Below are 24,474 nucleotides of genomic sequence, written 5' to 3'. Positions count from 1 at the left end.
TTTGTTTCTTATTCCACATATGAGTGACATATGGTCTTTGTCTTTCTCTGACTTATTTCACTTAGCATAATACTGTCTAGCTCCATCCATGTTATTGGCTTTTCTTTATATTTTTACCATCTGTACGTATTCCTGCAACACAGTGTTACCTATTTAGGATGATACCGTGTCTATCCTTTATATTTTTCTTTTTTTGGTTTAGCGTTATGTAACCCACAATTTCGTCACGCGTGGTTGCAGTCCATCCACATTTACGACTAAGCTTATTTCATCTATTGAATAGTCCACAGTTTATCCATTCTGATGTTGGACGTCCTGGTTGGTGGAGTTTGGGACTCTTAGGAATGGTGCCGACATACGGGGTGTGTGCTGGCACATGATTACAGGTTATCCAGGACACACATATGGAGGTGAATAGTTACTAATTTAAATGATGCCAAATGTTTTTCCAGGATCATTACTGTTTGCACACCTAGTTGCAGTTTAGGTATTTCTGGCAATGATAGATGTCTTACTTTTTACAAGTTTGGTAGATGCGTAATGGGAGTTTATTGCGATACTGTGTACTGAGATGGAAAAAGTCATTTTAACAAGAGAGTTGTTTTTTACACAGGTAAGGAGAATTGGTATCATAGTTATTTGTGACCATTTACACATAAAAGGCCTGGAACATGCAGTTATTAGTTGATACAAAGCTTTAACTGAGTGAGTAGAGGTAAAGATCATAAAATTGAAAGAACTTAACGAAAGGTTCCAGAAGTCAGTTTTCTGGAATCTGTTTGTAAGATGTAAGGTTTAATTTTTATTTGAAATGTCTTGATCATGTGAAAATGTTTTCATGACGTTGCTGAATTATGTTAGCCACACAGTTGTCCTGCAGGAGCATCTAACCTTGGTTCCTTTCCTCCTGTGGAGCAGGGCCAGTCTGCAAGCATGGAGGAGGAAGGCCACCACCGCCTGTGAGAGGGCTCGGCAGCACGAGGTGGGAGAGCAGATCCACGGGTTCACCATAAGCCAGGTATGCATGGCCCACCTTGTTGCTCAGCCCAGACCCCGGGGGAGTTAGCGTCTCTGTCCCAGGCCCTGGCTCATCCATGTTTCACAGTGGGCTCAACTGAGCGGAGTTTGCAAATGAAAGGATTTCCTGATTCTTAAATAAGGGATCCCCAGTCCCTTCCTTGAACCCGGCCCCTTGAAGCCTAATGTCTCTAGATTTTAGAAAGTAAGTCACATTGATGTTCAGCCACACACGTGACTGTTCACCCCACATCTTTGCGGGTCACATTTTCCCTAGCACATGAGTTTGCTCTACACACAAAAACTTGTTTTTGAGCCATCTGAGTAAAGAGATTGTGGGCTTGTATGTTCACAATGTTTTTTTTCTTTTAACACAGTAATTGGGAAATATGTATTTCACATCACTGACTGGCTGTTGGCTTCATGCTGTGTGTAACACTCTTACCAGATTTAGAAGGCAGTCAGCTCACAGTCCAGAAGGATACAAGTGCAGCTGCAGTACGAGGGGGGAACGTGATGAGCGTCTCAGTGGAAGTGCAGAGACCCAAAAGGAGGATGGAAGGAGAGGGTGCTCTGCTGGGTGGGGTAGGGTAGGGGGGTAATAGGGACAGGTTCAGGGAGAACGGAGGGGTGTGTACGTGGAAGCTGGAGGGCTGGACGTGCCCATGGTGGCACTTCCAGGCAGGGTTCCAGGGGGCTGGTTAGCTTGAGAGAGGGGCTCATGACACTGGGTGAGAGCATGTGTGAAGTCCCTAAAGGCCATGCAGAGGAGTTTGACGTAGAATAGTGACTGTTAAGGAGGACCTCATTCAGAGTCCTTTTTCTGTGTTTTCCAAGTGTTATAGAAACTTCTGAGAAAACATGATCCTTGTTTAGGGAATAGTTCCCATGAAAGAGGTTGGGAGGCAGACAGTTCACCATTTGAACTGATTTTAAATACGTTGATCACCTCTTACAAAGTAAACTCTTAGCTATAGATAATTTAATACTTGTAAACTAGGCAGGCATTACAGACCTCTTTAAGCCATGTCGCTTGCATGGAAGGCCCTCACAACACGCTCCGGACCCCCGAGTTCTAATCTCTGCCCTGCTGGTAGCTGGCTGTGTCCGCACAGACAAGTAAGCTTCACAGCCTCTGAAAAGAGGAGGTGATAAATGGTGTGGCTGTCATAGTGATGCACCACTGTGATTGAAGGGGAGAGGCCCCTGGCATGGTTGGGTGATAGAGCACTTTCTAAGGTGCCAGCAAGCACCAGAAACTTTTGGGAGGCTTACATAGCTAGCAGACGACCGTCCTTGGGGTCAGGATGCATTTGTTTTTATTGGAGGTGATTCGGACCCTCCCCCTAGGAGCAGGTAACTGGTGATACCCCAGCGCACCCCTGGGAATTCCTCAGTACTGCATAAACCAGATGAGGCACAGTTCAGTTGCAGGCTGTGGCCCACTCCAGCGTTCGTCTCCCGGCAGGGCCATTCTGAGCATTCCTGCCATGATGCGTATAAAAGGAAACCAACTGCAGACATCGCAGGTGAAAGCAGGACTCCTCCAGCACAGCCTGCTGTGAGAGATGGCATCTGTGTCCCTGTCTGTTGCTCTGAGCCTCAGTGTTTCCATCTGCAAGTGGGGATGAGGATCCCTCCCTCACAGGGTTCCCCGGGAACTATTCAGAAAATGTCTAGCAGATAGGAAGCATGCAAAAGGAAAAGGCACCGAGGATGGTCAGGTCCATAGGTCTTACTTGGCTCGTTTGTGAGATTCAGGGTTTGAACAAGGTGATTTCTGATGTGCCTCTGGCCCTGACGTGCCGGCTTCTTGCTGTTGCCCGGTGACACAGGCCAGGGCCTGTGGTGTAACCATACCTGTGCCAAGCGCCGTTCTGGCTGAGTGTAGCTGTTCACATATTCCTTGTTCATTCAGGTAACGGCCATCCCCGAACTGTCCCTGACCGCAGTGACGCTCAGCCATGACAGCACAGGGGCAAAATACTTGCACTTGGCCAGAGAAGACAGCAACAACTTGTTCAGGTGCGTGGGGCATCGTGAGAGCATGTTCTCGACCGTTTCCACCGAGAACGTCTTCCATACGTTACGTAGTGTAAAATCCTCATTCACTCATGTTTTGTTTTTATTGACCATATCCTGAAAACAGAAGGAAAAGGTGAAATGAGTTTCTGTCCTCAGGTGCCTAGAGTAAAAGCTCAGAGTGTGAATTAGGGTTTTCTGCGTTGTGTCGGAGACCGTTTTGCTGAGCGGTTGGGCGGTCGGAGTGGTGACACATGCAGTCACAGCGGTAACTGTGCCGCCCCCCTGAGCCTTCCGCTCGCTTCTGTTGTCTCGCCGCAGCGTGCAGTTCCGCACCACGCCCATGGACAGCACCGGCGTCCCGCACGTGCTGGAGCACACCGTCCTGTGCGGCTCTCACAGATACCCGTGCAGAGATCCCTTTTTCAAGATGCTCAATCGATCGCTGTCCACTTTCATGAACGCCTTCACCGGTGAGCTGGTGTCCCGCGGTGGAGCCGGGCGGGGTCTCCTCGGTGTGGGAGGGGGGTTGGGGGCGGTGGCAGCCCGTAGGCCGTTCTCTGGTCTGCTGGAAAGCTGCTGGAAATGGAATTCTTTAGGAAAGCCACATCATGGCCACATTATAAAAACTGTAGTTTTAGGGAAAAGGCGTCTGGCATTTTTCTGGAAAAGGTCAAAATAATATTTTTTTGGAAATCCTGCTATAAAATTTAAGCTCAGTGGCATATGTGAATGTGGCGGTGGTGGTGTTTGAGTTGATTTCTAGGAACTCGGGCAGCACGTGGGCTGCTACTGGGTGCAGAGAAGTGGCCAGGCCTCCAGTTAACCAGTGTACTTGGTCCACATCCTGCAGGTCAGGCTGTCTGTGTAGGTGTGTGAGGTCATGTCTCGCCGTGCCCCTTCTGCCTGCCCCCAGCCAGGCCTGCCCATAGTGGGATGGTGCTGGCTCTGTGCCCGGGGCCGTAAGGGCTCATGGAGGGGAGCGGGGCTGAAAGTAGTTCATTCCTGTGGGAATCTAGAATTTTAAAAAACCTTTTCATTTATACCCAGCTAGCGATTACACTCTGTACCCATTTTCCACACAAAATCCCAAGGACTTCCAGAATCTCCTGTCTGTGTATTTGGATGCAGCCTTTTTCCCGTGCTTGCGGGAACTGGATTTCTGGTACGTAATGATTAATTGATTTAGGGTTTAGTATTAGAGTCACTATCATTGTGTAATTGCTTACCGTTATTTAGGCAGGAAGGATGGCGACTAGAACATGAGAATCCGAAGGACCCCCAAACACCCTTGACCTTTAAAGGAGTCGTCTTTAATGAAATGAAGGGAGTATTTGTGAGTTGTTTTTTTTTTTTTTCCTTTTTAAAACTGTGTTACAATGATTGCTTACCGTTCCTGTGGAGAATATCGGGATGTGTAAATGGGTCTGGAAGACAGTGGACATTCTCATATGTCATTTGCACTTCTCACGTGGGACTTGGAGAACTAGCCGGGGTGCAGTGAGCACCAGCCGTAGGTCAGCAGAGGGTCACGCTCCCGATTTTCTGGGATCCAGTGTGACAGCTAGCAGCCCTCGAGCTGTAGGGCCGCTGGCATGTGGTCTGCAGGAGGTCTGTGAGATGAAAACTGTTTGCATGACAGTGGTCAGACCTTGTCTTTTTTTTCCTCATTCTGGAGTTTCCCCAATCTTGCATTACATGTTTTGTAATAGTTTACAGGATACAGAAGCAAATAGGAGAGTCCAGCTGTCTTTGTTAAGCCAGACATTAAGGAGATTTGCAAAATGTGCAAAACAGTGCTATTCTTCTCAGTAATAGTTCTGCTTTGTTCTGAGAAAGTTTCCAAAAAATATTTGTTAACATGTACTGATGGGTTAAGATAATGAGTGAACAGGTAACTTTTTAAAAGGTCTTAGCTTTAACTTGTAACACAGAAAAATTCTGGGTACACACACACTGCTGTGTAATCAAGAAACCCACGTCATCAAAGGCTCTTTGGGGGCCTCGTTGATTTTTAGGAGTATGAAGGATCTTGAGACCAGGGAGTTTGAGAAACTCTCTGTTGGGCCCATCCTCCCAGCTCCTCTGACTTTGAAGTCCTGCCCTGACACGTGGGGCTACTTGACTCGGGCTTCATTTCTCCCAGCACCTTCTGGAAACCCAAGTAACAGTGGCGGCTTTTGCTCCGGAAGCCCGTGGGACCCCGCCCTGCAGCTCATGGGCAGGGACTCTCCTGCATCTTTCCTTGGGCCGCACAGCCCTCCCTCCCTTGGCCATTGCTGGCGGCCCATGCACACTGCAAGGTGTTTCTCCTTCTCTTACGAGACCCCTGATCTCTGGGTCTTGTGCGGACATTGTGAACGAATTGCACGCTTTGTTAGACAGGATCTGCCTGGACCACCTCGTTTACCACTGCGACCATTTGAATTGCAGGGTGTTACAGGTGCATGCTCCCAGAAGGTGATTAATTTGCTGCATTGTAACGTAGTAGTGGGTGTTATTTTTCACACACATATATCTTTTTTTAAATTTGAAGACAGACAACGAGAGGATATTCTCTCAGCACCTTCAGAACCGACTCCTGCCTGACCACACGTACTCGGTGATCTCCGGGGGGCATCCGTTGTGCATCCCAGACCTCACGTGGGAGCAGCTTAAACAGTTCCATGCTACCCATTACCACCCCAGTAATGCTAGGTAATACTTCATTTCTGCACTTTAATGAACGGTGGGTTGTTGAACGGTAGAGTTGTTTGCATACACTAAATGGCATGGCTTCTCTCACATTTGGCAAAGAACTGTTTGCGAAGAACTTTGTAAATTTAGAGGATTCTTTGCTTAATGGATCGCCTCTCTCTCATGTGGACGATCATTCTGAGCGTCTACGGCAAGAACTTGCGTGCCCAGCATGATGGTGACGCCCGTTCCTGCAGGATGTGCCGTGTGCTGCCACGCTCCCTCCCCTTGGCCTCAGCTTTCTGATGGCTAACACGGGAGTGCGGGCTTGAGATCAGGACCTGAGCCAAAGGCAGATGCTTCACCGACTAAGCCACCCAGGTGCCCCAGGATCTTTATTTTTTTGTGCTCAAATTGTGCCACCTGTGTCCCAAGGGAATGATTTTAAGCTCATCTTGTCTTAGGTCTTCTTAGTTTTCAGTAACTAGTTTCTGTGCCCCCGGCCTCAAATCCAGGCTCCCTCTGCTCCAGATCTGTAGCTCCTTCTTTCTCCGAGGAGTCCTGCGACTGCTGGAGCCAGGCATTCAGAGAAAGTGTCTCCCTGGACGCCAGGGATGCTCCTTGTTGCTGGAGTGCCCTCTAAACCATTGAGTGGACGTTCTTCAAGGATCTTTCAGATACTGGCTCCCAAAGTCAGATGTGTTTATTTTATCGGGATATAATTGACATATAGTGTTGTATTAGTTTTACATGGACAACAAAATGATTTGGGTCATGTATATAATGTGAAGTGATCACCACACTAAGTCCAGGTAACCCTGTCTCTGCGCATAGTTACAAATGGTTTTTTTCTTATAATGAGAACTGTTAAGATCTGTTCTGTTCGCAACTTTTAAATATACAATACACTGTTGTTAACTACAGTCACCATGCTGTCCGTTATGTCCCCATGACTTACTCATCTTAAACCTGGAAGCTCGGACCCCTTCTACCCATTTTGTCCACCCCCTCTCTTGGCAACCACCAATCTGTTTTCTGTACCTGAGTCATAGCTCACACAACAGCATATTAAAAAAAAAAAAATCAACTATGTCATTGTACCCTTTTTCCCCTGGATGGATAAATGTATTGTCTTGAAAACATGTAATCTGACATTTGTAACCTAAGATTGAACTTTGTGAAGGTCAGTGATGGATTACTGTCTTCCTGTAGTTAAGATGTCTCATCAAATATTTGAACATATCAGTTACTTAGTTTTTGAAACACTTTTATAGTACATTTTAAATAGCAACTTTTGTCAGATTTATATTTAATTAATCACTTTTGCATGATTTGTGTTTCTTATAAAAAAGATCAAAGCCTCTATTTGGCCTTTGTATTTAAAGTAAGTGAAGAGAAGGATGCCTGGCTCAGTCGGTTAAGCATCTGCCTCCAGCTCAGGTTGTGATCCCAGGGTCCTGGGATCAAGCCCCATATTGGGCTCCCTGCTCAGCCGAGAGTCTGCTTGAGGATTCTCTCTCCCTCTGCCCCCCAGTAGAGTACACGCACTCTCTCAAATCTTTAAAAAACAAAAAAATGTATTTCTTTTTTTTTTTTTTAAGATTTTATTTATTTAGTTGACAGAGATAGAGACAGCCAGCGAGAGAGGGAACACAGNGCGAGAGAAGGAACACAAGCAGGGGAAGTGGGAGAGGAAGAGGCAGGCTCCTGTGGGGCTCGATCCCATAACGCCGGGATCATGCCCTGAACCCAAGGCAGACGCTTAATGACTGCGCCACCCAGGTGCCCCAAAAAAATGTATTTCTATACAAACTTCATTTCCATATGGGAACAGTTTTTTTAGGTGCTATATATGTATACCTTCTATTTTTTTTTTTTTTTTTAGATTTTTATTCACTTATTAGAGGGAGAGAGAAAACTAGTGGGGTGGGAAAGGGCAGAGGGAGAAGCCAATTCCCTGCTGAGCAGGGTGCCTGACATGGGGCTTGATCCCAGGACCCTGAGATCATGACCTGAGCTGAAGGCAGACGCTTCACCAACTGAGCCACCTAGGTGCCCCAACCTTCCTTTTTTTTTTTAAGATTTTATTTATTCATTCGACAGAGATAGAGACAGCCAGCGAGAGAGTGAACACAAGCAGGGGGAGTGGGAGAGGAAGAAGCAGGCNAAGATTTTATTTATTCATTCGACAGAGATAGAGACAGCCAATGAGAGAGTGAACACAAGCAGGGGGAGTGGGAGAGGAAGAAGCAGGCTCATAGCGGAGGAGCCTGATGTGGGGCTCGATCCCACAATGCCAGGATCACGCCCNCAATGCCAGGATCATGCCCTGAGCCGAAGGCAGACGCTTAACCGCTGTGCCACCCAGGCGCCCCCCCAACCTTCCATTTTTAAGCTTAATTTAATTCTGTAGTTAACATAGTATTCTTTTAGTTTTAGGTATAAAATATCGTGATTCAACATTTCCAAATAGTCTTCAGTGCTCATCCTATTCCCCATCACCAATTTCCCCCACCGCCTCACCACCTTCCCTCCAGTAACCAGAGTGTTTTCTCTACAGTTAAGACCATTATTTTCAGTTTGTCTCTTTATTTTTTCCCCTTTGTTCATTTGTTTTCCTGAATTCCACGTGCCTGAAGTCATGTGGTATTTGTCTTTCTCTGACTGACTTATTTCACTTAGCGTAATACTCTCTAGCTCCATCCATGCCATAGCAAATGGCAAGATTTCATTCTTTTTAATGGCTGAGTAATATNGTTTTCAGTTTGTCTCTTTATTTTTTCCCCTTTGTTCATTTGTTTTCCTGAATTCCACGTGCCTGAAGTCGTGGTATTTGTCTTTCTCTGACTGACTTATTTCACTTAGTGTAATACTCTCTAGCTCCATCCATGCCATAGCAAATGGCAAGATTTCATTCTTTTTAATGGCTGAGTAATATTCCATCATGTATACACCACGTCTTCTTCATCCATTCTTCGATCCATGGACACTTGGGCAGCTTCCATATCTCGGCTATTGTAAATAATGCTGCTATAAACACAGGCTTATGTACACGTATCTGTTCAAATTAGCATTTTGTATTTTTTCTGTAAACACCCAAGAGTGTGATTACTGGATAATATGGTAGTTCTATTTTTAACTTTTTGAGGAACCTCCATACTGTTTTCCGCAGTGGCTGCAGCAGTTTGCATTCCTACCAACAGTGTAAGGAGGTTACTTTTCCTCCACATCCTCTCCAACACCTGTTGTTTCTTGTGTTGTTGATTTTAGCCATTCTGATGTGTCTGAGGTGGTATCTCATTGTGGTTTTGATTCGCATTTCCCTGATGATCAGTGATGTTGAGTATCTTTTCATGTGTGTGTTGGCCATCTGGATGTCTTTGGAGAACTGTGTTTGTGTCTTCTGCCCATTTTTAAATTGGATTATTTGGGGTTTTTTGGTGTTGGGTTGTAGAAGTTCTTTATGTTTTTTTTTTTAATATTTTTTATTTATTTATTTGACAGAGACAGCCAGCGAGAGAGGTAACACAAGCAGGGGGAGTGGGAGAGGAGGAAGCAGGCTCCTAGCGGAGGAGCCTGATGTGGGGCTCGATCCCAGAACGCCGGGATCACGCCCTGAGCTGAAGGCAGACGCTTAACGACTGCGCCACCCAGGCGCCCTCTTTATGTATTTTGGATATTAACCCTTTATCAGAGATGCCCTTTGCAAATATCTTCTCCCATTCCTTTTCTCCATTGAGTATGATGTTAGCTGCGGGTTTTTCATTTATGGCTTTTATTATATTGAGGTGTCTTTTGGTTTTGTTGCCTGTTTCCTTTACTGTGCAGAAGTTTTTTATTTTGGCGTAGTCCCAAGAGTTGCTTTTATTTCCCTTGCCTCAGGAGACCTGTCTAGAAAGAAGTTGTTATGGTCATTGTCAGATGGATTTCTGCCTGTGCTCTCTTCTAGGATTTTTGTTTCAGGCCTGACATTTCAGTCCTAAATCCAATTTATTTTTGTGTATGGTTTAAGAAAGTGATCTACTATCATTCTTTTGCATGTGGCGGTCCAATTTTCACAACACCATTTATTAAAGAGACTGTCTTTTTCCCATTGAATATTCTTTCCTGCTGTGTTGAAGATTAATTGACCATGTGATCATGGATTCATTTCTGGGTTTTTTGTTTTGTTCCATTGTTCTGTGTGTCTTTTTGTGCCAGTACCATACTGTGCTGATTACTACAGCTTTGTAGTATATCTTGAAATTTTGATATTGCGATACTTTTAGCTTTGTTCTTCTTCAACATTGCTTTGGCTCTTGGGGTTCTTTTATGGTTCAATACCAGTTTTAGGATTGTTTGTTGTAGTTCTGTGGAAAATGCTGTTGGTATTTTGATAGGGATTGCATTAAATCTGTAGATTGCTTTGGGCAGTTTGAACAATATTGGTTCTTCCAACCTGTGAGCATGGAATATCTTTCCATTTGTTTGTGTCATCTTCAGTTTCCTTCATCAGTATTTTATAGTTTTCAGAGCAGGTCTTGCAGCTCTGGTTACATTTATTCCCAGGTATTTTTTATTTTTGGTACAGTTGTGCCTGGGATTGTTCTTTTAATCTCTCTTTCTGCTATTTCATTATTAGTGTGTAGCAATGCAACGGATTTCCGTGTGTTGATTTGCATCCTGCAGTCTTAACGGAATTCAGTTATCAGTCCTGGTAGTTTTTTGTGGAGTCTTTAGGATTTTCTATACATAATATGTCATCTACAAATAGTGGACGTTTTAGTTCTTCTTTACCAATTTGGATGCCTTTTATTCCTTTCTCTTGTCTGAGTGCTGTGACTAGGACTTCCAGTAGTAGTTGAATAAAAGTGGTGAGAGGGACATCCCTGTCGTGTTCTTAGTTTTTCCCCATTGAGTATGATGTTAGCTGTGGGTTTTTCATATATGCCTTTCATTATGTTGAGTGTTTCTCTAAACCTACTTTGTTGAGGGTTTTTGTCATGAGTGGATGTTGTACTCGGTCAGATGGTTTTTCTGCATCTTTTGAAATGATCGTAAGGTTTTTATCCTTTCTCTTGTTGCAGTGTAGCGTGTTGATTCACTTGTGAATATGGAACCATCTTTGCAACCCAGGAATAAATCCCACTTGATTGCGGTGAATGATTTTTTAAATATATTGTTAGATTCAGATTGTTAATGTTTTGTTGAGGGTTTTGGTATCTACATTCATCAGATGATGGCTGTACTTCTCCTTTTTTGTGTGTATGATGTCTTTATCTGGTTTTGGTATCAGGGTAATGCTGGCCTCATAGAATGAATTTGGAAGTTTTCCTTCCTCTTCTATTTTTTGGAAAAGTGTGAGAAGACTGGGTATTAACTCTGCTTTAAATGTGTCATAGAATTCACCTGTGAAGCTGATTGGTCCTGGACTTTTATTTATTGGTAGTTTTTTGTTTTTTGGTTTTTTTTGAAGATTTTATTTATTTATTTGACAGAGAGAGAGAGACAGCCAGCGAGAGAGGAAGAAGCAGGCTCATAGTGGAGGAGCCTGATGTGGGGCTCGATCCCATAACGCCGGGATCACGCCCTGAGCTGAAGGCAGACGCTTAACCGCTGTGCCACCCAGGCGCCCCCATAAGTTGTTTTTTTTTTAGTGATATACTAAAATTATTTTCTGTTTATTTTTTTCCATAACTGTTATTGGGTTTTGATACATGGTTACCATTGGGTTTGTATATAACCTTTTCTGCACAAAGCAGTCTCTATTTAGTTGATGGTTGCTTAAGTTTGCCCCCATTCTTTACCCACCGCTGCCCATGTTTTAGGTTATAGTGTCATACTTTACATCCTTTTACATTGAGAGACCCTTGATTGACTTTTACAGATACACTTATTTTTACTGCTTTTATATTTCGTACTTTTTTTACTCTTGTTAATGGTCTTCCCTTTCCATTCAGAGTCCCCATTAACATTTACATTAACAAGGCTGGTTTATTGGTCATGAACTTTTTTAACTTTTGTTTGTCTGAGAAACTCTTCATCTGTCCTTCTGTTCTGAATGACAGCCTTGCTGGATACAGTGTTCTTGGCTGCAGATTTTTCCCATTCGGCACTTTAATGTGTCATGCCACTCCCTTCAGGCCTGCAGTGTTTCTGTTGAAAAACTCACTAATAGCCTCCTTGGGTTTCCCTTTTACAGAACTTTCTTCTTTTGCTGCTTTTATAAATCTCCTTATCACTACTTTTTGCATTTTAATTACTAGGTGTCTTTTTTTTTTTTTTTTAAGGTTTTATTTATTTATTTGACAGAGAGAGACAGCCAGCGAGAGAGGGAACAAAAGCAGGGGGAGTGGGAGAGGAAGAAGCAGGCTCTTAGCGGAGGAGTCTGACGTGGGGCTCAATCCCAGAACTCCGGGATCACGCCCTGAGCTGAAGGCAGACGCTTCATGACTGTGCCACCCAGGTGCCCCTAATTACTAGGTGTCTTGATGTGGACCTCACTGGATTGATTTTTTGTGGGGCGTCAGACTCTCTTTGCCTCCTGATTCTGGATGTCTGTTAACTTGCCCGGTTGAGGGAAGTTTTCAGCTATTATTTCTTCACATAAAGTTTCTACCCTCTTTTCTCTCTCTTCTCCCTCTGGAATCCCTATAAAGCAAATGTTATTATGCAGGTCTTGTTATTTTGCATTTTTTTTCTGTCACCTGCTCAGCTTGATTAATTTCCATTGTTCTGTCGTCCAGGTCGCTGATTGTTTTTCTGCTTCCTGCAGTCTGCTATTTGTTCCATCTGGTGTATCTTTAATTTCAGTGATTGTGTTCTTCGACTCTGATTGTTTCTGTTTTATCTCTTTGCTAAGGGTCCGCTGCTCTTTTCTCGAGTCCAGTGAATATCTTTATGACCATGACTTGTGACCATGACCATAAATTCTTTATCAGGCATATGACTTATCTCTGTTGTACTTAGGTCTCTTGCTGTGGTTTTGTCCTGTTCTTTCATTTGGGCCTTATTCCTCTGTCCCCTCATTGTGTCTAGCTCTCAGCATGTGTTCAGTGCATCAGGAAAGTCAGCTGTGTCCCCTGCTTTTGAATGTAGTGGGCATTGTGCACAGTTTTCACAAGGTGACACTGGTCCTCTGCCAGAGAAGCGCTGCTGCCGGGGAGACCGGAGTTGGGTGGGGTGATCTGCAGAGTGCACGTGCACGGGACATGCAGTTTTAACAAGGTGTGTGCGTGTGTCCTCCGTTGGAGGTGACCAGCTGCCACCACTGGGACTGATGTCCTGCAGAATGTGTGTTTGGGAGACACGGTGCTGGCCAGAGGGGCCCTGGTCATCTGTGGGAGGGGACTCGCAGCACTGGGGCTGAGGCAGGCCTGGCTGCAGGGGGTGGGGCACTTAAACATGTTAGGCAGGCCCAATGTGGGACTCAATCCCAGAACCCTAGGATCACGACCTGGGCCGAAGGCAGTTGCTTAACCAACTGAGCCACCCAGGCGCCCATGATTTTTAAAGTTCCATGTTTAAGTCCCACTGGTTGTAAGAACTCATGAAATTCAGCTGCTTTGGTTTTCAAAGCCAAATGTTATGGGGGGATTCATGTTCCCGTGTGGGCTCCCTGGTGTGACCCTCTGCCCCCCCTCCATGGGTCCCTTCCTCCAGTGGACAGTCCCCTGGTCCATTTAGCCCCCTCAGAGACTCTGTCCTTCCCACTCTCTCCAGTGTGGTCTCTTCCCTACATTTAGTTGTGGGGTTTGTTCTGCCGGTTTTTGGGTTATTTTCCCTGATGGAACAGTTACTTAGTTGTATCCATGAAATGAGGTGAGTTTAGGGTTTTCTTATGCTGCATACCTTCCATTTTATCCAAACAGCGATCTGTGTTGATTTCTCATCTTTTATGCTGAGATAGACTAATGTCTCTGAACGTTTCAGGTTCTTCACTTACGGCAACTTTCCATTAGAACAGCATCTGAAACAAATTCACGACGAAGCCCTGAGTAAATTTGAGAAAATTGAGCCAAATACTGCAGTGCCAGCTCAGAAGCCATGGGATAAGCCGGTAAGTTCCCCATCCAGAGAATAAGCCATGTTTTCACCTACTGAATACATTGAGACGAAGAGTCGAACTGTGTATTAGTAATAAGATTTTCAAATATCATGGCCTCTGACTTGAATGTAAGAGCTTCTTAACCCTAAGAAATGGTTACTTGTTTGAAAAGAAAATTTAGTGAAAAGCATCTCTTGGGCCACTCTATACCTCTACGCGTACCTTACTCTAGTTTAAACCCAGTTGTTTGTGCACTGCACCTACTGAAAGCATCCCGTCGTTTTACAGAGGGAATTCCACATAACATGTGGCCCAGACTCCCTGGCTGCAGGTTCCTCCAAACAAACAACCGTCGGGGTCAGCTTCCTCTTACCAGAGTAAGTGTCCGCTGTGGGCTTAGCAGGGTCGGAGGTGAATTCTCCACGTAGAAATGTCTCGATGGTGAGGATTTAGGAGTCGAGCAGCTGTTGGACGGCAGGGAAGATGTTAACAACATCTGGGATGGTTTGGGGGAAATTGCCTTTAGTAGCTACCCAGGAAAAAGTAACTTCTTACTGCATTTTAAAGCTTATTTCTTTGGAGAAAATGGGGTCTGGCAGCAGTTATTAACATTTGTGGGGGCGGGATGCCATTGAGCGTGAAGAGAGCACAGTGAACACTGGCTTCAAAATAATGGACGCCCCATGGAGCTCTGTTGTCGTAGAGATGTGGGCGCCTGCGGGCACGTGGGCAGGCAGGTGTCCTCGGCCATACGGCGGCAGGCTGTGTGGTCGTGCTGCTCGACCGACTGCCCCATCTCCTCACTGCTGTTGTCTGTGTGCGGACAGTGCGCTTGTAATTGAGATGACACAGGTCAGAGTGCTTGGCGCGCTATGATGGAATGACATTCGATATGCAGCCAAGTCAGCTTGCTGGTGTGGGACCCCAAAATAGTCTAGTTTATGAGAACTTTGCACACCAAAAAAATAGTTATCCTCTTTTATCCATAAAATTTAGAGGTTGAAATGCAAGCATTTGTAGAACAACACCCGCTTCTTTGGAAATAAAGTGTCGATTTAGTAGTGATTTTAACGATTTTGGAAACAGTTACTAGGGCCAACAGTTTCCCTTTTTCTCTCCCCCTCTGCCTCCTACCACCCCGTGTTTAAATGAAGCATCACTGATACATTTGAAGCCTTCACGTTAAACCTTCTGTCTTCACTCTTGATCGGTGGACCCAACTCCCCCTTCTACAAAGCGTTAATTGAATCTGGACTTGGCACAGACTTTTCTCCTGATGTTGGGTAAGGTTCATTATCTGATCAGATCAGTGGTGTTTGCATTTGGGGCCAGTTTTGACATTTGACAGTATCGGGACACGTTTTCGGTGGTCACAGCTGGGAAGGGTTGCTGGCATCTGCTGGGTGAAGTTAGAGATGGAGAATGCTCGGTATCCCACAGTCACGGATGGTTCCCCTGCTGCCCCAGCACAGAACTGTGCGTGACAACCCTGGGCCAGTACAGCTGTTTTCTAGCCCCTGGAGGGCACATTTGGGAAATGAAAAAAAGAAAGATAGCTTGTCCAAGATCTCAGAATGGCGTACGACTGCCTGCTTTAAAAGCCAGGTCGTTAAATATTCTTTTGTAAAGCTCAGCAGTGTCATTTCTAGATTTAATTTTGCCATAACTCTAAAGTTTAAATTGCATAGATTTTTAGAAACGTGAAAAGGACATGAATGCAATTGTGACCAGTTATATCTGAGGACTCCGCTTCAGTGGGCTTTTTCTGGGAAGACTTGGGAGGCCGGAGTGTCTGTAGCTCTGTTCTCTAGAGAGTGGCTCTCTAAGTGAAGCATGTGCGGTGCTGGACGTCGTCGGGATTCTGCCACGTGACCCACTTGTGTATTGCAGATACAACGGCTACACGCGGGAGGCCTACTTCAGCGTGGGCCTGCAGGGGATTGCGGAGCAGGACTCCCAGGCCGTCCGGGACTTAATCGACAGGACCATCGAGGAAGTCATCGAGTGCGTGTGGCTCGCCTCTGCTATCCCGACAGTGCCTTCGCACTGTCCTCACACTGTCCAGCGAGGGAGCCCACCTCCACCGCCCCCCGCCGCCCCCACCCGTGTCCGCTGTCTCTTTACCTCATGAAACACATGCTGGTTCACTTGGAGTTGTTTAAAGATTGCCTCTGCTGCCCTGTTGCACAGGTATCGATTTCCTTTTTAACATCTCCGTTCTCTGTTTCTTTAGGAAAGGATTTGAAGAGGACCGAATTGAGGCTCTCCTTCATAAGATTGAAATACAGATGAAGCATCAGTCTGTCAGCTTTGGACTCGCCCTGACGTCCGTATGTAATTTCTCCTCTACCTTCCTCCGTTTGTCCTTTGTTTTTACTGCTGTGATCAGTGGCTACTGACAGCTGAAGACATAGGTGGGTATTCACTGTACCTTTCATTTGAACCTCGAAGGTTGTGCTGTTTCGGATCTGATGCCAATTTACTTTTAATTTAGTTTTATAATACGTTGTGTTCTGATATCTTTTTTTTGAGAGTCATTTGCTTTAAAGAGAGAGAAAGAGCATGCATGGAAGGATGGACAATTAGGAGAGAGGGAATCCTAAGCAGGCTCCCTAGCCAGTGCAGAGCCTGATGCAGGACTCGATCTCATGACCCTGAGATAGTGACCTGAGTCAAAACCAAGAGTCAGATGCTCAACTGACTGAGACACCCCAGTTCCCCTAATATCTTATATTTTTATGTAGGACAGATTCATACAGAGTGCGTACGGGTAGAGATTTATAACTATAGATCTGTTGGTAATAATATTTCCTAAAAATAATTGCATTTGAATTTATTTTTTTATAATTTTTCTTTTTAAAGATTCTACTTATTTATTTGAGAGAGAGACAGAGATAGCAAGAGAGAGCATGAGCAGTAAGGAGAGGGAGAAGCACGCTTCCCACTGAGCAGGGAGCTTGATGTGGGACACGATCCCAGGACTCTTGAGATCATGACCTGAGCTGAAGGCAGACGCTTCACCGAGCCACCCAGGCGTCCCTCCTAAAAATCATTTTAAAACCTGTGCTTCACTTTATTAGAAAACAGATTTAAAATTTTCCTAACCAAAGAATGACTTAATTTTTGTTACAATCATCGTGGTATTTTTAAATACAGAAACTGAGATCGTAATAAAATGTTACTTTTGATGTAGAGTTCGTAGGGTAACGTGCTGTGGATGTCACGTTCTTGGTTGCAGTACATCGCCTCCTGCTGGAATCATGACGGGGACCCCGTGGAGCTCCTGAAGCTGGGGAGGCAGGTGGCTCGGTTCAGGCAGTGCCTCAAGGAAAATCCACAGTTTTTGCAAGAAAAAGTAAAACAGTATTTTAAGGTAAGGAGATTGGAGAATTTATATGAATAAGTGACATAATTTCTTAATTATTAATTAATGCTTGTATTAACAAATTTAATTCATTCTGATGCAAGTTGGCTTTTTATATGGATATGTGAGTTTGCCTTTTATATATGAAATATTTATTATGCACGTGTTGTATTAACAAAAACATCTGTAGGCATTTTCTGTTTTGTTGAAAAAGAGATTATACTATTTACTCCTCAATTTTTTGGAAAGTTTTGATAAGAATTATTCACTTGTCATTAAAAGATAGGTAGAATTCACCCATGAAAAAATACACTCATCCTAGGGTTTCTTCATTGGGAGTGTTTTGCTTTTTTTTTTTTTTTTTAGTTCAGTGTCTTCATGAGTTACTGATCTCTTCAGAGTTTTCTATTTCCTCACCTTTCAGTCCTGGAAGGTGGTGTGGTTTTAGGGGTTTGTTCATCTAGGTTATCCAGGTTGCTGTGCAGTTGTTCCGAGTATCCCCTTGCGCTTATTTCTGTACTGTCTGTGCTGTTGTGCCCTTTTCCAAGTCTGAGTTTAGTCAAACCTCCTTTTTTTCTTAGTATATCTGAAGGTTTGGCCCTTTTGTTGATCTGTTCGAAAAAGTCTGATCTGTGACCTAATTTTTATGGTTTTCTTTGTTCTGCTAGCTTTGGGTTTGGCTTGATCTCACTTTTCTTTATAGTGAGGGTGTGGAGATGGGTTACTCATGGATCTTTGTTTTTTTAATGTACAAGTTAACTGTGTGCGTGTCAGTCTTCTTGCTGGTGTTCTGGGATCCTGTAGTTTTCAGTATGTTCTGTTTACAGCTTCATTTGTCTCACGGTATTTTCTAAGACCCCCTGTTATTTACTCTTTAACCTACTGGTTGTTTAAAAATGTGTTGTGTCACTTGCGTGTATTTGTTGGTTTTCCAGTTTTCCTTCTGCAGGCATTCCTTGGAGATAGTGTGTGTGTGGTTCCAGACCACCTCAATAAAGCAAATACTGCAATAAAGCGAGTCAAATGAATGTTTTGGTTTCCCAATGCAGATAAAAGTTGTGTTTACACTACACTGTAGTCTGTTAAGTGTGCAATAGCATATGTCTAAAAAAAAAATGTACACCTTATTTTAAAAATACTGCTAAAATATACCAATCGTCTGAGCTTTCAGTGAGTGGTAATATTTGCTGCCGTGGGGTCTGGCCTCGATGTCGATGACTGCGGACTGATAGGGGGTGGTTGCTGAAGATGGGTGTGGCTGTGGCTATTCCATAAAATAAGACACAGACGAAGTTTGCCACAGTGACTGACTTTTCCTTTCATGAACGATTTCTCTGTGGCAGGTGGTGCTGTTTGATAGCATTTTACGCACAGTAGAACTTTTTTCAAGATTAGAGCCAGTCTTTTCAAACCTACCACTGCTTTATCCACTGAGTTCCTGTAATCTTCTAAAGATTTTTATTTATTTTAGAGGGAGAGCTTGCACGTGAGAGAGCAGGAGGGAGGGGCAGAGGGAGAGTGAGAGAGGGAATCCCAAGCCGACTCCGTGCTGAGCATGGGGCCCAACGTGGGGCTCGATCCCCCAACCCCGAGACCACAACCCAATTGCTGGATCATAAGTAAGGTGGTTCTCTCTTTTTTTTTTTTTTTAAGATTTTATTTATTTGAGAGAGAGAGCGCGCAAGCACGAGCAGGGGGAGGGGCAGAAGGAGAGGGAGAAGCAGACTCCCCAGTGAGCAGGGAGCATGATATGGGGCTCAATCCCAGGACCCTGGGATCATGACCTGAGCCGAGGGCAGTCGCTTAACTGACTGAGCCACCCAGGCGCCCCTATTTNCAGGCGCCCCTATAAGTTTTTTTTTAGTGATATACTAAAATTATTTTCTGTTTATTTTTTTCCATAACTGTTATTGGGTTTTGATACATGGTTACCATTGGGTTTGTATATAACCTTTTCTGCACAAAGCAGTCTCTATTTAGTTGATGGTTGCTTAAGTTTGCCCCCATTCTTTACCCACCGCTGCCCATGTTTTAGGTTATAGTGTCATACTTTACATCCTTTTACATTGAGAGACCCTTGATTAACTTTTACAGATACACTTATTTTTACTGCTTTTATATTTCGTACTTTTTTTACTCTTGTTAATGGTCTTCCCTTTCCATTCAGAGTCCCCATTAACATTTACATTAACAAGGCTGGTTTATTGGTCATGAACTTTTTTAACTTTTGTTTGTCTGAGAAACTCTTCATCTGTCCTTCTGTTCTGAATGACAGCCTTGCTGGATACAGTGTTCTTGGCTGCAGATTTTTCCCATTCGGCACTTTAATGTGTCATGCCACTCCCTTCAGGCCTGCAGTGTTTCTGTTGAAAAACTCACTAATAGCCTCCTTGGGTTTCCCTTTTACAGAACTTTCTTCTTTTGCTGCTTTTATAAATCTCCTTATCACTACTTTTTGCATTTTAATTACTAGGTGTCTTTTTTTTTTTTTTTAAGGTTTTATTTATTTATTTGACAGAGAGAGACAGCCAGCGAGAGAGGGAACAAAAGCAGGGGGAGTGGGAGAGGAAGAAGCAGGCTCTTAGCGGAGGAGTCTGACATGGGGCTCAATCCCAGAACTCCGGGATCACGCCCTGAGCTGAAGGCAGACGCTTCATGACTGTGCCACCCAGGTGCCCCTAATTACTAGGTGTCTTGATGTGGACCTCACTGGATTGATTTTTTGTGGGGCGTCAGACTCTCTTTGCCTCCTGATTCTGGATGTCTGTTAACTTGCCCGGTTGAGGGAAGTTTTCAGCTATTATTTCTTCACATAAAGTTTCTACCCTCTTTTCTCTCTCTTCTCCCTCTGGAATCCCTATAAAGCAAATGTTATTATGCAGGTCTTGTTATTTTGCATTTTTTTTCTGTCACCTGCTCAGCTTGATTAATTTCCGTTGTTCTGTCGTCCAGGTCGCTGATTGTTTTTCTGCTTCCTGCAGTCTGCTATTTGTTCCATCTGGTGTATCTTTAATTTCAGTGATTGTGTTCTTCGACTCTGATTGTTTCTGTTTTATCTCTTTGCTAAGGGTCCGCTGCTCTTTTCTCGAGTCCAGTGAATATCTTTATGACCATGACTTGTGACCATGACCATAAATTCTTTATCAGGCATATGACTTATCTCTGTTGTACTTAGGTCTCTTGCTGTGGTTTTGTCCTGTTCTTTCATTTGGGCCTTATTCCTCTGTCCCCTCATTGTGTCTAGCTCTCAGCATGTGTTCAGTGCATCAGGAAAGTCAGCTGTGTCCCCTGCTTTTGAATGTAGTGGGCATTGTGCACAGTTTTCACAAGGTGACACTGGTCCTCTGCCAGAGAAGCGCTGCTGCCGGGGAGACCGGAGTTGGGTGGGGTGATCTGCAGAGTGCACGTGCACGGGACATGCAGTTTTAACAAGGTGTGTGCGTGTGTCCTCCGTTGGAGGTGACCAGCTGCCACCACTGGGACTGATGTCCTGCAGAATGTGTGTTTGGGAGACACGGTGCTGGCCAGAGGGGCCCTGGTCATCTGTGGGAGGGGACTCGCAGCACTGGGGCTGAGGCAGGCCTGGCTGCAGGGGGTGGGGCACTTAAACATGTTAGGCAGGCCCAATGTGGGACTCAATCCCAGAACCCTAGGATCACGACCTGGGCCGAAGGCAGTTGCTTAACCAACTGAGCCACCCAGGCGCCCATGATTTTTAAAGTTCCATGTTTAAGTCCCACTGGTTGTAAGAACTCATGAAATTCAGCTGCTTTGGTTTTCAAAGCCAAATGTTATGGGGGGATTCATGTTCCCGTGTGGGCTCCCTGGTGTGACCCTCTGCCCCCCCTCCATGGGTCCCTTCCTCCAGTGGACAGTCCCCTGGTCCATTTAGCCCCCTCAGAGACTCTGTCCTTCCCACTCTCTCCAGTGTGGTCTCTTCCCTACATTTAGTTGTGGGGTTTGTTCTGCCGGTTTTTGGGTTATTTTCCCTGATGGAACAGTTACTTAGTTGTATCCATGAAATGAGGTGAGTTTAGGGTTTTCTTATGCTGCATACCTTCCATTTTATCCAAACAGCGATCTGTGTTGATTTCTCATCTTTTATGCTGAGATAGACTAATGTCTCTGAACGTTTCAGGTTCTTCACTTACGGCAACTTTCCATTAGAACAGCATCTGAAACAAATTCACGACGAAGCCCTGAGTAAATTTGAGAAAATTGAGCCAAATACTGCAGTGCCAGCTCAGAAGCCATGGGATAAGCCGGTAAGTTCCCCATCCAGAGAATAAGCCATGTTTTCACCTACTGAATACATTGAGACGAAGAGTCGAACTGTGTATTAGTAATAAGATTTTCAAATATCATGGCCTCTGACTTGAATGTAAGAGCTTCTTAACCCTAAGAAATGGTTACTTGTTTGAAAAGAAAATTTAGTGAAAAGCATCTCTTGGGCCACTCTATACCTCTACGCGTACCTTACTCTAGTTTAAACCCAGTTGTTTGTGCACTGCACCTACTGAAAGCATCCCGTCGTTTTACAGAGGGAATTCCACATAACATGTGGCCCAGACTCCCTGGCTGCAGGTTCCTCCAAACAAACAACCGTCGGGGTCAGCTTCCTCTTACCAGAGTAAGTGTCCGCTGTGGGCTTAGCAGGGTCGGAGGTGAATTCTCCACGTAGAAATGTCTCGATGGTGAGGATTTAGGAGTCGAGCAGCTGTTGGACGGCAGGGAAGATGTTAACAACATCTGGGATGGTTTGGGGGAAATTGCCTTTAGTAGCTACCCAGGAAAAAGTAACTTCTTACTGCATTTTAAAGCTTATTTCTTTGGAGAAAATGGGGTCTGGCAGCAGTTATTAACATTTGTGGGGGCGGGATGCCATTGAGCGTGAAGAGAGCACAGTGAACACTGGCTTCAAAATAATGGACGCCCCATGGAGCTCTGTTGTCGTAGAGATGTGGGCGCCTGCGGGCACGTGGGCAGGCAGGTGTCCTCGGCCATACGGCGGCAGGCTGTGTGGTCGTGCTGCTCGACCGACTGCCCCATCTCCTCACTGCTGTTGTCTGTGTGCGGACAGTGCGCTTGTAATTGAGATGACACAGGTCAGAGTGCTTGGCGCGCTATGATGGAATGACATTCGATATGCAGCCAAGTCAGCTTGCTGGTGTGGGACCCCAAAATAGTCTAGTTTATGAGAACTTTGCACACCAAAAAAATAGTTATCCTCTTTTATCCATAAAATTTAGAGGTTGAAATGCAAGCATTTGTAGAACAACACCCGCTTCTTTGGAAATAAAGTGTCGATTTAGTAGTGATTTTAACGATTTTGGAAACAGTTACTAGGGCCAACAGTTTCCCTTTTTCTCTCCCCCTCTGCCTCCTACCACCCCGTGTTTAAATGAAGCATCACTGATACATTTGAAGCCTTCACGTTAAACCTTCTGTCTTCACTCTTGATCGGTGGACCCAACTCCCCCTTCTACAAAGCGTTAATTGAATCTGGACTTGGCACAGACTTTTCTCCTGATGTTGGGTAAGGTTCATTATCTGATCAGATCAGTGGTGTTTGCATTTGGGGCCAGTTTTGACATTTGACAGTATCGGGACACGTTTTCGGTGGTCACAGCTGGGAAGGGTTGCTGGCATCTGCTGGGTGAAGTTAGAGATGGAGAATGCTCGGTATCCCACAGTCACGGATGGTTCCCCTGCTGCCCCAGCACAGAACTGTGCGTGACAACCCTGGGCCAGTACAGCTGTTTTCTAGCCCCTGGAGGGCACATTTGGGAAATGAAAAAAAGAAAGATAGCTTGTCCAAGATCTCAGAATGGCGTACGACTGCCTGCTTTAAAAGCCAGGTCGTTAAATATTCTTTTGTAAAGCTCAGCAGTGTCATTTCTAGATTTAATTTTGCCATAACTCTAAAGTTTAAATTGCATAGATTTTTAGAAACGTGAAAAGGACATGAATGCAATTGTGACCAGTTATATCTGAGGACTCCGCTTCAGTGGGCTTTTTCTGGGAAGACTTGGGAGGCCGGAGTGTCTGTAGCTCTGTTCTCTAGAGAGTGGCTCTCTAAGTGAAGCATGTGCGGTGCTGGACGTCGTCGGGATTCTGCCACGTGACCCACTTGTGTATTGCAGATACAACGGCTACACGCGGGAGGCCTACTTCAGCGTGGGCCTGCAGGGGATTGCGGAGCAGGACTCCCAGGCCGTCCGGGACATAATCGACAGGACCATCGAGGAAGTCATCGAGTGCGTGTGGCTCGCCTCTGCTATCCCGACAGTGCCTTCGCACTGTCCTCACACTGTCCAGCGAGGGAGCCCACCTCCACCGCCCCCCGCCGCCCCCACCCGTGTCCGCTGTCTCTTTACCTCATGAAACACATGCTGGTTCACTTGGAGTTGTTTAAAGATTGCCTCTGCTGCCCTGTTGCACAGGTATCGATTTCCTTTTTAACATCTCCGTTCTCTGTTTCTTTAGGAAAGGATTTGAAGAGGACCGAATTGAGGCTCTCCTTCATAAGATTGAAATACAGATGAAGCATCAGTCTGTCAGCTTTGGACTCGCCCTGACGTCCGTATGTAATTTCTCCTCTACCTTCCTCCGTTTGTCCTTTGTTTTTACTGCTGTGATCAGTGGCTACTGACAGCTGAAGACATAGGTGGGTATTCACTGTACCTTTCATTTGAACCTCGAAGGTTGTGCTGTTTCGGATCTGATGCCAATTTACTTTTAATTTAGTTTTATAATACGTTGTGTTCTGATATCTTTTTTTTGAGAGTCATTTGCTTTAAAGAGAGAGAAAGAGCATGCATGGAAGGATGGACAATTAGGAGAGAGGGAATCCTAAGCAGGCTCCCTAGCCAGTGCAGAGCCTGATGCAGGACTCGATCTCATGACCCTGAGATAGTGACCTGAGTCAAAACCAAGAGTCAGATGCTCAACTGACTGAGACACCCCAGTTCCCCTAATATCTTATATTTTTATGTAGGACAGATTCATACAGAGTGCGTACGGGTAGAGATTTATAACTATAGATCTGTTGGTAATAATATTTCCTAAAAATAATTGCATTTGAATTTATTTTTTTATAATTTTTCTTTTTAAAGATTCTACTTATTTATTTGAGAGAGAGACAGAGATAGCAAGAGAGAGCATGAGCAGTAAGGAGAGGGAGAAGCACGCTTCCCACTGAGCAGGGAGCTTGATGTGGGACACGATCCCAGGACTCTTGAGATCATGACCTGAGCTGAAGGCAGACGCTTCACCGAGCCACCCAGGCGTCCCTCCTAAAAATCATTTTAAAACCTGTGCTTCACTTTATTAGAAAACAGATTTAAAATTTTCCTAACCAAAGAATGAC

At 44.8% G+C, this 24,474-nt stretch overlaps 1 protein-coding gene across 2 annotated transcripts in view; it reads left to right on the top strand.

Annotated features, from left to right (window-relative positions):
- Positions 1 to 915: 915 nt before the first annotated feature.
- The window catches only part of PITRM1 (pitrilysin metallopeptidase 1), a 41,541-nt gene continuing 17,982 nt past the window's right edge, over positions 916 to 24,474 (top strand). The window contains exons 1-12 of one of the 2 annotated variants that reach the window (XM_034644088.1): positions 916 to 1,018; positions 2,936 to 3,042; positions 3,361 to 3,512; positions 4,090 to 4,204; positions 4,279 to 4,375; positions 5,576 to 5,736; positions 13,627 to 13,753; positions 14,030 to 14,118; positions 14,896 to 15,024; positions 15,632 to 15,745; positions 15,975 to 16,071; positions 16,980 to 17,114. In XM_034644088.1, coding sequence (XP_034499979.1) covers positions 3,383 to 3,512; positions 4,090 to 4,204; positions 4,279 to 4,375; positions 5,576 to 5,736; positions 13,627 to 13,753; positions 14,030 to 14,118; positions 14,896 to 15,024; positions 15,632 to 15,745; positions 15,975 to 16,071; positions 16,980 to 17,114 — 1,194 coding nt within the window. In that variant the 5' untranslated portion in view covers positions 916 to 1,018; positions 2,936 to 3,042; positions 3,361 to 3,382. Of the gene's footprint in view, positions 1,019 to 2,935; positions 3,043 to 3,360; positions 3,513 to 4,089; positions 4,205 to 4,278; positions 4,376 to 5,575; positions 5,737 to 13,626; positions 13,754 to 14,029; positions 14,119 to 14,895; positions 15,025 to 15,631; positions 15,746 to 15,974; positions 16,072 to 16,979; positions 17,115 to 21,222; positions 21,371 to 21,646; positions 21,736 to 22,512; positions 22,642 to 23,248; positions 23,363 to 23,591; positions 23,689 to 24,474 lie in introns of those variants that run through there. The other variant, XM_034644087.1, reaches the window with a different exon arrangement.

The sequence above is a fragment of the Ailuropoda melanoleuca genome, chromosome 15, assembly GCF_002007445.2.
Source record: "Ailuropoda melanoleuca isolate Jingjing chromosome 15, ASM200744v2, whole genome shotgun sequence".
Taxonomy (NCBI): Eukaryota; Metazoa; Chordata; class Mammalia; order Carnivora; family Ursidae; genus Ailuropoda; species Ailuropoda melanoleuca.
The sequence above is the reverse complement of the archived record's forward strand: the minus strand, read 5'-3'. Positions and strand labels throughout refer to the sequence as shown.